Below are 13,444 nucleotides of genomic sequence, written 5' to 3'. Positions count from 1 at the left end.
ACCAACAAATGCAACTTTAGTAACGGGGTCGCGCTCGTGCAGCAGGATTACAGCTATTACTGCAGCGCCTCTCTGACACACGCACGTGCACCACCCCACGCAGCCCTCGCTGACCTCAAGTGTGCATCAAGCGACGGTAACAAGGTCCATATGTGGTCACTTCCTCCCTCTGCTGCCCTGACAGGAGGCGGCACCATTAACGGAACCGCAGGGCCCGTGGATTTACCCTCCAACGGGGAAGATAAAAAAAGGCCCAGTCAGAAAGAGACTTACAAGCTTCCTCAAACTGGAGCTTTCTCTGCTTCCGGGACCGGCGCCTGGTCTGGAGGGTTAACCTTTGACCTCAGGGTGCAGTATGGTCGCACATGTGAGACCCAGCTCCAGATCCGAGTACACTTCATTCTCAACAAGCGTCCGAGTCGGGATCCCTGTAGATGGCACCAGTGGGACAATCGGTAGATTTGTATTTGGGGTTAAAATGTCTTGACGCACAGTTGAACAGACTCCGCCCACAAACGCTGCCACTTTGTGCGTGACGCATCCTGCATCATCGATTAAGTTCAATGGTTTATTATTTTCACGCAGCCCTCCGCCGTTGCTCTTGGTTACGAGAGCTCCTGTTGATAAATATCGGTGACTGAATTATGAAGTCAGCCGAGCAGAGCCGAAACATCTGCCAGCACACTGAATTCATCCGGCTGCATCCTCGTTGTTTCCCAACACAAGCCGAGTTTTTTGCATTTGAATGGATCAAATCCTTTGGATCAAATGTGTAAACGAATGTGGCGCATCTAGTAGGGAATAAAAAGTCCCGACAGGGCCCACCTGGGTGTCACGGGCACCATCGGCTGGCAAAACAAATCCATTCTGACATCGTATCAGGCTCATTTTTATTGTTGTTGTTGACTTACATGAAATGTGCTTATGTGTGCGTTCAACTGAACGTTTTTCTCCTCAAATGTTGTTGAACTTTTGCCGTGACATCTGGAAGTAGACGTTAATTCGTGGAGGATCCGTGACAAACCTTTCCAAAAGAATTCCTTTTGTTTCTGTTGTCTCTGCCCATCCAGACAACGGCTTTGTTTGTTTGTTTGTTTGTTTTAATATTTACCACAATGACATCATTCTGGGAATACCCTCACATAACAACAACATAACTGTGGGTCGCTTCCTTAACAGAAGTGCAATAACCCAAATACAATAATTTTAAAGAAGGGTTTTAAAGCCACTAAATAGCAAAGTTTCACAAGACAAAACCCTCCAATGACTCATGCAATAATAACTATCAGATGCGGGATTCAAAGGCTTTTCTCACACAATATTGTAATTTTCGGTCCCGGTGGCACGATGTCTTCAATCATTCAACATTAAACATTCGTACCAACATTTAAGTCGTTAATTACTGTCATCTAGAAGTGAAATGTGAAAGAAATTAAGGGATGGCTTTAAGGTGACGTTAAAATAAGCCAGGCACTGATTCCAACCACAAACATCTCAGTGTCCTTGTGATGCATTAAACCAGATCCGAGGTCTCATTTATCGTATTTGCGAGTCCTGGAGATGCGCTGAGAAGCATTTGAGCTTGGAACAGAGGCGCTGGGACGCAAAAGTTACAGGGTTTAATCTACCAAAGGGATCAAGCCTGCTGGAGAACTCCGTCTTCTGTATTGTGTAGTTTACCTCCACCTAGTGGCCAAAGTGGGGATGGTGCCCCAAATGCAGGTTTTTATTCTCCGTGATGAAACAATAAATAAATAAATAAATAAATAAATAAATAAATAAATAAATAAATAAATGTTGATTGCCCAAGTTCGAAATATTTATATATAGAAAAACAACTCGTGTCTAATGCATATGCGTGTGTGACGTGAGTGTTTGAACAGCAAGGCACGGACCCTGGGTTTGGGTTAGCTTGGTGATTTGTACTGTTTTCGTTGTTCCATTAATTGGTGCGGGCCAGACCACCAGGGGGCGCTGCCGCCACTTGAGAAGGTGCGATGTCCAGGTGAGTAGTTCTCAAGGTCAGTGTTACACGTCCCATCCCTCTGGGTTGCTGGCGGATACAAAAGCAACGATTTTCCAGATTTATCCATATTAGCACTAACAAACTGTCTGTTTGAATGATTCTCCCCAGCTTGATTCTTACCTGAGTTTCTGAATGACAGTTGAAGAGGGTCTGATTGTTGCCTCTCATCCACTCAAGCAGGCAGAGGAAACAGGAAGGCTGAGGGAAGACTTTGGTCTGTCTTCAGCAGAAGCTGCAGTGCTTGCACCATTTGTTCATCCCGCACACACACACACACACACACACACACAGAGCGTCTGGGCCCTCATTGGTCGGCGTCTCTCCGCCCCACCGCGGGAGTCTCTGAGGGGTCTGCTGCAGTGCTCCGCTCCAGGGGCCTGGAAACGCTGGAGTGAGACATTTTTTTTCCCCTCACTTCTATTTTTGGGTTGGATATCGGAGGTCCGCAGCCGCACTCATTTTCCACTGTTTCCTAAGCGTACAGTTTCCCAGCGCCCTGCTCACACTCTCCCTCTGCAGATACAAGCACACGGCCTCCAGAAGCCATGCAAGACACCTCTGAGGGAACAAGAATTTGGGCAACGATATAGGCAGGAAACAGGCAGAAATTGCCCTGCGTCGGGACCCCGGGGCAGCAACCAGTGCTCAGCCAGCCATGCACTCAGGACACTGATAAGTATTCGGAAAGGGCACTTCCTGGAGCCCATCCCCCCACACAAAACAAATCGGTCTCCTCCCAAATGAGCTTAATATCCATTGCCGGTGTATAAATCAATGTCATTGTAGTTGTGTTTTGTTTGGGGTTTTTTTTTTTTACATATCTTTTTTTTCCACCATAAGACTTTTTTTTTTTTTTTTTTTTTTAAATACATTAAAAATGCAACAACGCTGCGGCTCCGAAGCAGATCCATCCACATCCTGCATCAGTAACTGCACCAACAGTCCTCTCCTTCTGGGAAATGAAGAGCCGATTTGACCCGCGTGCTGACGGGGACCACGAGAAAAGGCGCCATCCGAGCGAGGCCCGCATGGGTCTGGGTCAGTCATCCTCGTGGGGGAAAGCCTTGAGCACCGGTGAGAAGCACACCAGTGTCTGCCCACATTCAAAAAATAGAGGGAGGTCCCTGATTCTACAATAGCCTATAGCGCTTCAGATTCATGTAGGAACCTGCCAGAGCAAAGAAGCATGTTTATGAATGAACAAGCTGCTGCCCTCTCTGTGTGGAGTGTGCACTGTGATGAGCGGAGGGGTGAACCAGGAGCAGCGTGGCCACACCATCATTGCCTTTTAATCCTCCTTTGTGCCTTTGAAGCATCATAATAAAGATCACACGTCCATCACGGCAGCATGGGAGTATTAATAATGCACAGATCGTGGTCAAATGGGGGGGCTTTATTGGGTGATCCGACAAACTTTTCACATGTCCGGCTCTGACAGACTTGCAGCGGACATTCCGAGATGTGTCATGTCGGGTTTTACGCAGCACTTTTTCGTGTCTCCACGGCCTCAGAGATGGGTATCCGGCTTATTGATGGCGGTGAATGCCAGCGGGCATTAGAACAGCGAGCGGCCATCTGCCAGCCTAGCGAACTAGCAACCCCACCAGCTGCAGTCGCAAAACGCCCTACAAAGCAGGACATGCATGCAGCTTCTGACGTCTGCGGCCACACTGCGCTACAAAGCCCAGAAACCCAGGAGCGGAAACAATGAGAATCAAGCTGAAAGACGCCGCATAGGTCCGCGACCAGCAAGTTTTTTCAAGAGGAGGCTGCCGTTAAGTGCACATCAGTTCGTTTCGGATGGCCAGTTTGTGCGATTGTTTCCCCACGTTGGAGAAAAATACATAAAAAACCACTCATGCAGGGGCACTTTAATACCCCGACATGGCGACGGCAAGAAAAGGGAGAGAGCTTTTTACTATTTTGGAAACTAGCGCGGACGCAGAAAGTAGCACGGCGTGCGACGGCCGAGAGTCTCCGCTTAATCTTTCAGCCGATGTGAAGTGGTTTGAAATACCGTACAGAAAGCCGGACTCGGACGAGGAAGAAGAAGTGCGGGAGGAGGAGGAGGAGGACGACGGCGGAGTCGGCGGCGGCGAGGGCGAGAATGGATTCGCGGCAGCCGCGGCGGAGCCCGCGGACGCGGCCAGCTTCATCGCAGGAGGAGGCTGCAACATAATTCTGGTCACTGGGAGTAATGGGATCACGCACGACGAGGAGGAATACGCAGAGGACTGTTATTATTCTACCTCCACTAACTGCTCCGACGCCACCTCGAACGATTCGGATATTGATTTCTCCGATTTGGAGGAGGAGGAGCGCAGGAGTTTTTTCTGCTTTGGAGACGACCTGGACGACGACTGCGCCTCTCCCGACTTCTGGGGCGAACCCGACCAGGTCATTTCCATCGAACCTTTCTCCGCCGTCTGTGGCCCGCAGCACTCGCTGGGGGACGATGCTGACACCCGTGACTATTTCCGGATACTCTTCCCAGATTCTCTTTTTGAACACATGGTGGAACAAACAAACAAATACGCCCTCTACCGGCAACGGAGGAGTGGAAAGTCAGACCCCCACTGGCACCCCACAGATGTCAGAGAGATGAAAGCTTACGTGGGCCTGAACATTCTCATGGGCATCAACCAGCTTCCAGACACGGGCATGTACTGGGCCAGTGATATTTTCATAGGCAACGCCGGCTTTAAAAAAACAATGACGGCCAGGCGCTTCGAGAAACTCACCCAGTATCTCCAGCTGTGCGACCGCGAGTTCGAGCCGGGGCGCGGGGAGCGCGGCTACGACGGCCTCTTCAAAGTCAGGCCTCTCCTGGACGTGGTGGAGAACACCATGTGGGACGCCTACGTGCCCAATCGCTGCCTGACCGTGGACAAGTGTTCCATTGTCACGAAGGGACGCTTCTCCCCGGCGCAGTACATGCCCGCCAAGCCCCTGAGGAAGGGGCTGACGGTGTGGATGCTGTGCGACTCGCGGTCCGGCTACTGCCACCGCGCCAAGATCTACGTGGGCAGGCCCGTCGATGACGAGGTGGCGGCCTCCGTAGGTTACAGGGCTGTGACCTCCCTCGTGCGTGGCCTGGAAGGTCAGTTCCACCATGTTTTTATGGACAGTTTCTTCACCTCAGTGCCCCTCCTCCAGCGGCTGCTGAGGAATGGAATTTACGCCTGCGGACCCACCCAGCCGGGGCGGAAAGGGTACCCGGAGGTCCTCCGCCCCCGTAACATCGGAAAGTTGTCCCAGGGTGAGTTCTACCAGTGCCAGCGTGGCAACCTGGTCGCCACGGTGACGCGGGACCTGAAGGTGGTCAGCTGCCTGTCCACCAATTCCGCTCCAGGTATCGTGGGAATCAGCCCGGACCAGCGAGAGGGTGAAGCGCACGGGGACGAGGAGAGCGACAGCATGGAGAGCTCGGGCGCCTCGTACGGCATGCCGCGACCTTTGCCCCTGCTGCTCTACCAGGAGAACATGAGGGGCGTCGACCTCTGCGACCAGCTGAGGGAGTGCTACCAGGTGGGCCGGCCGTGCAAGAAGTGGTGGCGCTACTTCCTGTGGTTCTACGTCAACCTGTGCATCGTCAACGCCTACATCATCCAGCGGGAGAGCCGAGGGGGCACGCCGCCCGCGGGCTTCAACGGCAAGCAGTTCACCCAGCGCCACTTCCGCGTGCGGCTGGCGCAGCAGCTGATCGGGGACTACCAGGGGGCGAGGGGCATGGAGCGGGCGGCGCGCAAGCGGCACGCCGACTCGCCCGTGGAGTACGGGCACCGTCTGGAGCGCATGTCGGAGCGCTCTCGCCGCTGCAGGAACTGCACGAACAAGGGACTGAGACACGAGAGCGTCTTCGGGTGCAAGATATGCAATGTGCACCTATGCAGGGGAGGATGCTTCTCTGAGTTTCATAAATGAACGCCGACCATCCTTTTTTTAACGACCTTTGTGTATTCCATCACGCGACGCGTGTTGACGGACTTTTGGAAACGCCGCGACTCTTTGTAATTCCAAAGGTCACCACTACAAGTGCACAATATATTCCCACACTTTATGTAGAGCTAGATTTAGGATCTATTACTGCACGTATATCCTATAGAAACCAAGCGGAGAAACTGTTAGTTTATTTGAATTAGTAGAGAATGTTTTTGGCAACTCGCCGTGTGTTACACTGACATAATTGCCTTGTGTCACTTTTTTATACATCGCAAGTAATCGGAAGGATTTTATAAGAAAAAGGAGAAATCAACTTTTCTGCACTTGTAATAGATCAGAAGTCGTTTACTATGGGAAGTTTATCTCTCTGCTTTTCCAAAATAAAAACTTCATTATGGCCTTTCTTGTGAATCACCTGCTTATTTACGTCCAAAAAAAGTCATTTTTCATGACATCTGGAACGTTTCTGTTCGTCCACACGTGTTTTCTGGGTCTTCGGGGGACACAGCTTGGAGCAATTACAGAGTGGAAAAAGTCCCTCGGTTCTGTCCAACCAGCGGGCCCGGCAGTGCCGTTCCACTTTCCAAACACACTCCAGACGCAGTCGTCTGTGATTCTGGGTCCAAACCCCAAAAGTGGTACGTTACCAGCACGATAGGAAAACGGAGCCACCCGGATCGGGAGCATCTGGGGTCAGAGGGGGGAAGCGAGGCGTGTTGGACGAGTCCGCCGCCGTAGCAGGAAGTCAGAGTTAAATGGAGGAAAGCGTGGCGTTTATTCATCAGAGGGAGAAATCCCACTCCAGATGAGCTCCTCCAGAACACACATTCATGCTGGGTCTTTTAGTTCTGGCCCGTTTTAATACATAAGTTCATCACGCATTAAAATGGGCCTCTGGTGCCGGTAATCAGGTTATTATTATTAAGTTATTATTATTGAGACTAGCATGCAAATATATTCAAAGCAGCTCGAAATCAACGTAACAGCTGAATTAAACTCACTTCCCTTTGATTAAAGCAGTTATTTACAGTCACCATAATTAGAATATTATGACACGTTGTTATATAGTTTACAGTCACTATAATCCTGTTATAGGTGTTATTATATGGCACAAGGTGACAGATTGAAATTTCAATATAGAAAAAGTGACAAGATGGTATTTACAGACAAGCTTTACAACGATAAGATTGATATTTATGTAAAATCAGGGATGTAGAGCTTTAAAAAGATAATAACGCTAAAACACTGCAGCAGTGCAATTAGATGCAGATAGTACAGGAGGGAAAAACAGTAATACTCTGTCTCTCCGTCTCGCTCCCACCCCAGGCTCTTCTTTGCTGTCCTACACACACACACACACGCACGCACGCACACACACACGCATACACACACACGCATACACACACACACACACACACATTGGTCTCCCTCAGCCTTTTCCCCAGCTGGGAGAGGGTTAGTCAACTGGACGGCAGTCCTGCTGATCTGCGGGAGCCCCTTTGGGGGGTTACTATAGCAACCGTGGCAGATGAAGACAGGGAGTCGCCGGCAGGCATGGTTGTCATGGCGCTCACTCTGGCTACGGAGGTAGGAGGTGCCAGAAGCCACACCTCCTTTCCCCTTTGTGTGTGTTTGTGCGTGTGTGTGTGTGTGAGTGTGTGTGTGTGTGTGTGAGTGTGTGTGTGTGTGTGTGTGTGCGTGTGTGTTGACAGCCTACATGCTGCACACAAGAGCAGTTACCAGGCAAGCTCTGCCTCAGCACTGCCAAGATGTAAACCGATGCCAAATATGCAATGAGGTCCATGACGAGGGCGTCCCTATGGATGTGTCCTCACACAGGTGCACACGTCTGGGACCTGAAGCACGGTGGCACCGCGTCCCTCACAACCACACACCAACCGACTGTGCGCACCACTCTGCTGAGAATCAGGAGTCGCGCTGATGCTACAGCAAGTATGATCATGATTCTGGGGAGGAGGCGCACACGGCTAATGCATGCTAATGCAACGTTTGAACGGTGTATTTTATTTTTTATTCCTTTTTTGTGTGTGTGTTTTTATTTGTGCAACAGCTCCTGAGGTCTGCTCTCAGTGACCTGCTGTCAGTTTTCATCTGCCCAAAGTGATTCTTTCTGAATGTGGTGTTACAACAGACAGATCTAATGTTTCCATGATGGATCCAACCCCTTAAATGTTTTCAACATGTTTCCCCTCCTGGGCAGGGACAGAGCCTCTCATGAGAACATGGTTCTGCTCTCACTCAAGAACTTGCTAAAGAACCAGTTGTACTGTTGGAGTCATGAATGTGTCTTTGTTCAATAGTTTCCTTCTGCTGAGTGCACGGACACAGATGAGCACGAGAAGCGGCTGAATCTTCTGCTGACTCACTGTGGTCTTTCTGCTGCGGATCGTGACTGGGACGGTCCGCGTCCTTCTAAATGTGATTTATCTGCTGAATCCCGTCTCATAAATGACAAGATTAACTCTCTAAACTGAGTTCAACCCAATTTTTACGCAGACACACATAAGGTACACAGTCATTACGCCTGTATTTGACATGTTCTCCTGTAAATTTGCGTGTTATTATTCATTTCTCACAATTCAGGGTCTTTAGCTCTGATATGTCCAAAAACATCCAAACCATTATTACCATTGGTAACAGCAATGTAATATGAATAATAACTGAGTAAAACATGAATTGAATCATGTTTGAAATCCTCTGACTAGTGTCCAATATTATAAAATAAAAGATGAACCAAATTTCTTACTGAAGCATGGGAACGCTTGCATACTTTAATCTATCATTATAGTGAAGATACAGGAGATAAAGGCTACTTAACTGCACTGAAGAGATTGGTTTAAGTAAAATACAAACATGATCTGAGACTATTTACTGTAAATATATACATGCAAATAGTGGTGGAACAGTAGCTGACACCTATTTCCATCTAGTGAGCAAGTCTGCGCACAGTGAACAGACTTTCAGGCTGTTTGGAGCTTTTGGGTGTAGCTTCTAACAACAAAGCTTTCGAAACCAAATGGATCTCTTTGGGTTTAGTTGATGTGGTTTTGGGTCACCCAGCAGAATCGCCAGAGGCAGTTTGAGCTCTATGTCCTTTGCCAGAGGGACCTCAAGAATGACCTGGACCAAATAAACATGAAAACAAATGAAAACGTGCTTTTGGGGTTGGGAGGGAAATTATTGCAAATCAAAACTGTATAAATGAATACATGTATGGTATTTTCTTCAGTTTACATAATGAGAAGAAAGCAAGTCAAACTAGCTTAATGGCAGCCTTGACTAAAAATACACAGAGCGGGTCGTGCTGTAATCTGACACTCAGTCTGCACTTCCCCCGTGGCCACTGTGGGGCGCTGTGGCGCGTTATAACATTTAGGCATAGTCTCATGTCTAGAGTTCGGTCTGTGTTGGCAACAGCACCTTGAGTCTGTACTCCAGCTTCATCAGACAGCAGTTGAAGAAGGTGGGGGGCAGGTCTGGAGGGACGCTCAGGACCATGGTGACGGTCCGGCTGGCCTGGGCTGGAACACACTCACCTGTCCCAAACAGGAAGTTGTCTGTGTGCACCATCCGCGCTGACTGAGCTGCAAAAGTCTGTTTCTCACACAGGTAGAATCTGGGCGTTACTGTGCGCGCCGAGTCATTCACCACCTCTAAAGAGACCCCCAACGCGTCACCTGTGGGGGATGAAAGTCATCATATCTGAAGCAAGACAAATGAGAGCTGTGAAGTTGCCCACCTTGTTTCACTCCCATCTTTTCAGAGGTAACGTTAATGGTAATCTTTTCAGAGCCATAGAATGAAATCCTGGTTGCCTGCTGCTGTTCCTGTCGAGTCCAAGATAACAAACCGTTCGTTACTGCAACATTTGACGGTGACACCTAACATCCCACACAGGTTCGAATGGAAATCATGTCCACACCTTCAGTCCGATGATCATCATTTCTGTTTTGGAGGCAAAAGGGAATTCGGACTTGGTCAGAAAAGGGAAGTCAGTGCCAGCTTTATGAACCAGCCAGATCGACTGGGTCAGCTTTGCTCGCACACTGTACGTAACATTGCCCCATTTCCCGTCATAGGACGAGGGCATGTCCCTGCAGGGCAACAATCCAGACAGAACAGTGACTTGAATTCACCAGATGCTGAGAAATGCTGAGTAACAGATCAGATACGCACATATTTGGCATCACAAATGCGAAAGGATACACGTTCCTTCCAGCACTGATGATTTCTGAACCTCATTTTGGGGGGAAAAAAAAAAACAGTGTCAGCATTTGTTTTCCACGCACACGCTTTGCCAGAGAGGCGATGATACCGACCATCTCCTTTGTTTTTATCCTGGAGAATAATGTGTTCCAAATGGAAATATCTCTTCTTGTCGCTGTGCACCACCCCGCTCCGTCCTTCCCGCTCGCACCACGTCACCTTGGCTCTTCCTTTGGCTTTGACCGAAAAACACTGCGCTTTAATTTCCTTGCTGGTCACCAGGGTCACCTTTCCCGAGAGGACGTCTCCGGGAGAGAAAACGCCACGTTCGTTCACTTTCTCGTAATCCACGGCGAGAAGTTTAACGGTCATGATCCCGGCTGCAGGAAAGCAGCCTGGGAAGTGTAGCAGAGGCACAAATCCTCCCCTCTGTGCAGTTTCTGTAAAATTTAGCACCGGCACATTTAATTTGATCCTCCGTGGCAGCTAACGCAGTTTTTGGTTTGGTTTGAGGACGAGCAAGGTTCCCTCAAGGCTGGAAAATAGAGCGTAACAGTGGCGTGTATCCCTGCTGCACATGGTCACATGATCAGGGCCTGCAGGTGTCACATTCGCACAGGTAACTCTAGCTACACCCGCAACGCCGAGGTGAGCTAAAAGGGGGTGTCGCGGTGATAGCAGTGGTGCAGCCCTGCGTGCACATACACAACAACGCCCAGAATACAGACGTTTCACCACGGTGACGGTTCAAACAGGCAGTAATTTGTCTGGACTACTTTCTGTCAGCACTCAGGTGTGCGCCCCGCACTGAGGGGTGATGTGGCGGCTACTGTAAAGCTTCAGAAACCCTAAAGGTCATTTTTAGTCCATTTTAATGGTGATGATGTTTCATCGCGGGTCATGAAGACAGAATCGTTTTAATCCAACTAATAAAGTGTCCTCAGTTTCAAAGTTCCACGTCGCTCTCTTAAATGTCGTTTTTTTGTTGTAGTTTTTCATTTATAGAACTGTCGGTCAAGTTCGTCAGAGTAATCCTAGCGGACAGCTGCTAACTCTTAAATACATTTATTATCAAAAAGTCTCCTTTTATTTTCGAGCACAGGTAAAGTTTTGTATGTTCGCTGTGTCGCTGCTGGAGGTGAATCAAACATGATGTGATATATAATAATGGAGCCAGTGACAGAATTAGCTGCATGCAGAATATTATGAATCCATAATCTCTGACTTTCTATTCACAGTGACTTGAACTGCAAAGCTTGTTAGATACTGTAAATAAAATGGCAGCGATCTTTTGCAAGAATGCATAAAATTAGCAGGAATATGCCGGTGGTCCGGTTGGGTCGACCACACAGGCTTCGTATGCCGGTGGAGGCTCTTCTGGAAGCGGCGAGGCTTGTTGCACGATCCGTTGTGTTTGAAATCTGCTCTCAAACGTCTCAAGAGCGGCAGCGGCTGAGGCAGGCGAGCGCTCCGTCGTCGGGACATCAAAAGATGGCAGCAGCACTATGGGAAGCTTCACCGTCGGGCTTTTAGCAAATGGAGTATCCAGATAAACCTGCGGAGTTTATTGAAATGAATAAATTAACATTAAAGCAGCCAGATCAATTTTCCACCTAAGTGACCATATTTGATTGGCTGGTAGAAGCTGGAGCCTCGATAATGTTGCGATTTCGGAATCAGTTTATGCTGAAACACTAATATAACAGATATTCAGTTCCCTGTCAGACATGTTATTTGAACTAAGACCTGAAGGACGTAAAGACAAGGAGAGAAGTGAACATTTAACATAAAGGGTGATGAAAAAAGGAAAATGATAAAAGGAAATAGAAAAACCCTTCAGCTATCCACCAAACCGACCATGAATGCGCTTGCTAAAATAAAAAAAAATCGATTAAACAACCAAATAAACATCCCAGGTTTTACTCCAGTTTACCTTCATCCAGTACTCCAGCTTGACGAGGGAGCAGTTGAGGTTGGAGGGTGTGAGGTTGTCGGGAATGCTGAAGACCTTGGTCACCGTCTCCATCCTGTAGGGTTTCACCACACTGCTCCTCTCCGTCAGGATTTTATGGGGCTCGTTTATCTGGGCGTATACAACCAGTTTACTGCACAGAACGAACCGCGGCCTCAATATCCGACTCGAGAGGTTGTTGACTCGAAGCGTGACCCGGAGCGCCTCGCCTGTGAGAGCGATCCGCACACAGGTGGAGAATCACAGGAGTCACGTGAAGTCCATATTTCATGAGCAATAATTTAAGACTTCTTCCATCCGGAGACCCTGTTACCTTGCTTGTATGCCTTATGCTCAAGGTAAACGTTCATCCGAACACTTCCAGAGCCAAACCGGAACGTCTTCACCTGGCTGACATCCTGAGGTTCCTGAAAGAACAGACCCAAGTGACAATGACACAACTGCCGCTTGTTCTTCCGCGGCTGTTTAGCGGCAGGTTGAGGCGGCAGCTTCGCACCATCAGCCGAGGAATATTCACGTTTGGCTTGGAGACGAAGTTAATGACTGTTGTGATCCATCTGCTCCTCGTCTTGGGCTGCTTCAACTGCACTCGCAGCTCGTGAAGAGCCCTTCCGTGTTCGAATTTAAAAGATGTTGAGATGGTTCTGTCCATGAGAAAGAATCATGTAAACGGACAAAAGGGCTCCTTTGAAATACACAGTGACAAAACAAAGAATTCTGACCTGTCGGGGAACTTGAAAGAGAAAGGAAACACATGTCTCCCTTTACCAATGACAACAGGAACTGCTGGAGAATTAGTCAAAAATCAAGCTAGCAGTAGCTCTAACAGCAGTGAATAGATAGATAGATAGAATACATACCATCTTCTCTGGACTCTTGCAGAATATAATGCTTTATGTTATAGTATTTTTCGTTTAGGCAGAAAGCCTCCTCATCGACATGCCACTCAACACGTGCTCCTCCCGTTGCAAACAAAACAAGCGCGCGGACCTTACTGTCTTTAGAAAACTGTAGGATGATTCTTCCATTAACCGTGTCTCCATTGGTAAAAACGTTTTTGCCGTTGACGGCGTCGTATTCAAGGGAAAACCTTTTGACGGTCATCTTCAGCCCGAGGAGCGCGGAAACCAGTTAAAATCTCTTATGAAGGCTAACAAAAGAAATCTAACAAAATCAAAAGCGTCAACACCTCAGTTTACTTCTTTTGGCGTCTCGTCCCGTCTAACGGGTTTTTTGGTCTGAGTCAACTCTGTCAGCACGTAGTTGACACATGCAAT

The 13,444-nt window shown here is 48.5% G+C and overlaps 3 protein-coding genes and 1 long non-coding RNA gene across 5 annotated transcripts; 2 read left to right on the top strand and 2 right to left on the bottom strand.

Annotated features, from left to right (window-relative positions):
• The first annotated feature begins 3,055 nt into the window (after positions 1-3,055).
• LOC105418042 (piggyBac transposable element-derived protein 4-like) lies at positions 3,056-6,368 on the top strand. The gene has a single exon (XM_011615847.2). It carries the CDS (start codon positions 3,911-3,913, stop codon positions 5,948-5,950), a length of 2,040 nt encoding a protein of 679 aa, XP_011614149.2. The 5' UTR covers positions 3,056-3,910; the 3' UTR covers positions 5,951-6,368.
• A 1,312-nt stretch (positions 6,369-7,680) lies between these two features.
• Positions 7,681-8,455, top strand: LOC115247584 (uncharacterized). The gene is made up of 2 exons (XR_003886632.1): positions 7,681-7,921; positions 8,290-8,455. It is a non-coding gene; the product is annotated as an uncharacterized lncRNA (long non-coding RNA).
• Positions 8,456-8,598: 143 nt separating this feature from the next.
• On the bottom strand, positions 8,599-10,923 carry LOC115247583 (arrestin domain-containing protein 3-like). The gene is made up of 6 exons (XM_029829774.1): positions 10,309-10,923; positions 10,166-10,226; positions 9,912-10,083; positions 9,729-9,816; positions 9,410-9,666; positions 8,599-9,109 (listed from the first exon to the last, which is right to left on the bottom strand). The coding sequence occupies exons 1-6, from the start codon at positions 10,565-10,567 to the stop codon at positions 8,981-8,983; spliced, it is 966 nt and encodes a 321-aa protein (XP_029685634.1). The 5' UTR covers positions 10,568-10,923; the 3' UTR covers positions 8,599-8,980.
• Positions 10,924-11,244: 321 nt separating this feature from the next.
• Positions 11,245-13,403, bottom strand: LOC105418043 (arrestin domain-containing protein 3-like). 2 transcript variants are annotated; one of them, XM_011615848.2, is made up of 6 exons: positions 13,028-13,403; positions 12,890-12,953; positions 12,664-12,811; positions 12,481-12,574; positions 12,129-12,376; positions 11,245-11,750 (listed from the first exon to the last, which is right to left on the bottom strand). In XM_011615848.2, the coding sequence occupies exons 1-6, from the start codon at positions 13,269-13,271 to the stop codon at positions 11,505-11,507; spliced, it is 1,044 nt and encodes a 347-aa protein (XP_011614150.2). In that variant the 5' UTR covers positions 13,272-13,403; the 3' UTR covers positions 11,245-11,504. The 2 variants fall into 2 exon arrangements, with proteins under 2 accessions (XP_011614150.2, XP_011614151.2); XM_011615849.2 differs by having other exon boundaries at positions 12,890-12,950.
• Between the last annotated feature and the right edge of the window lie 41 nt (positions 13,404-13,444).

This window comes from Takifugu rubripes, chromosome 21 (assembly GCF_901000725.2).
Source record: "Takifugu rubripes chromosome 21, fTakRub1.2, whole genome shotgun sequence".
Lineage (NCBI taxonomy): Eukaryota > Metazoa > Chordata > Actinopteri > Tetraodontiformes > Tetraodontidae > Takifugu > Takifugu rubripes.
This window is presented reverse-complemented; position numbering and strand designations above follow the sequence as displayed.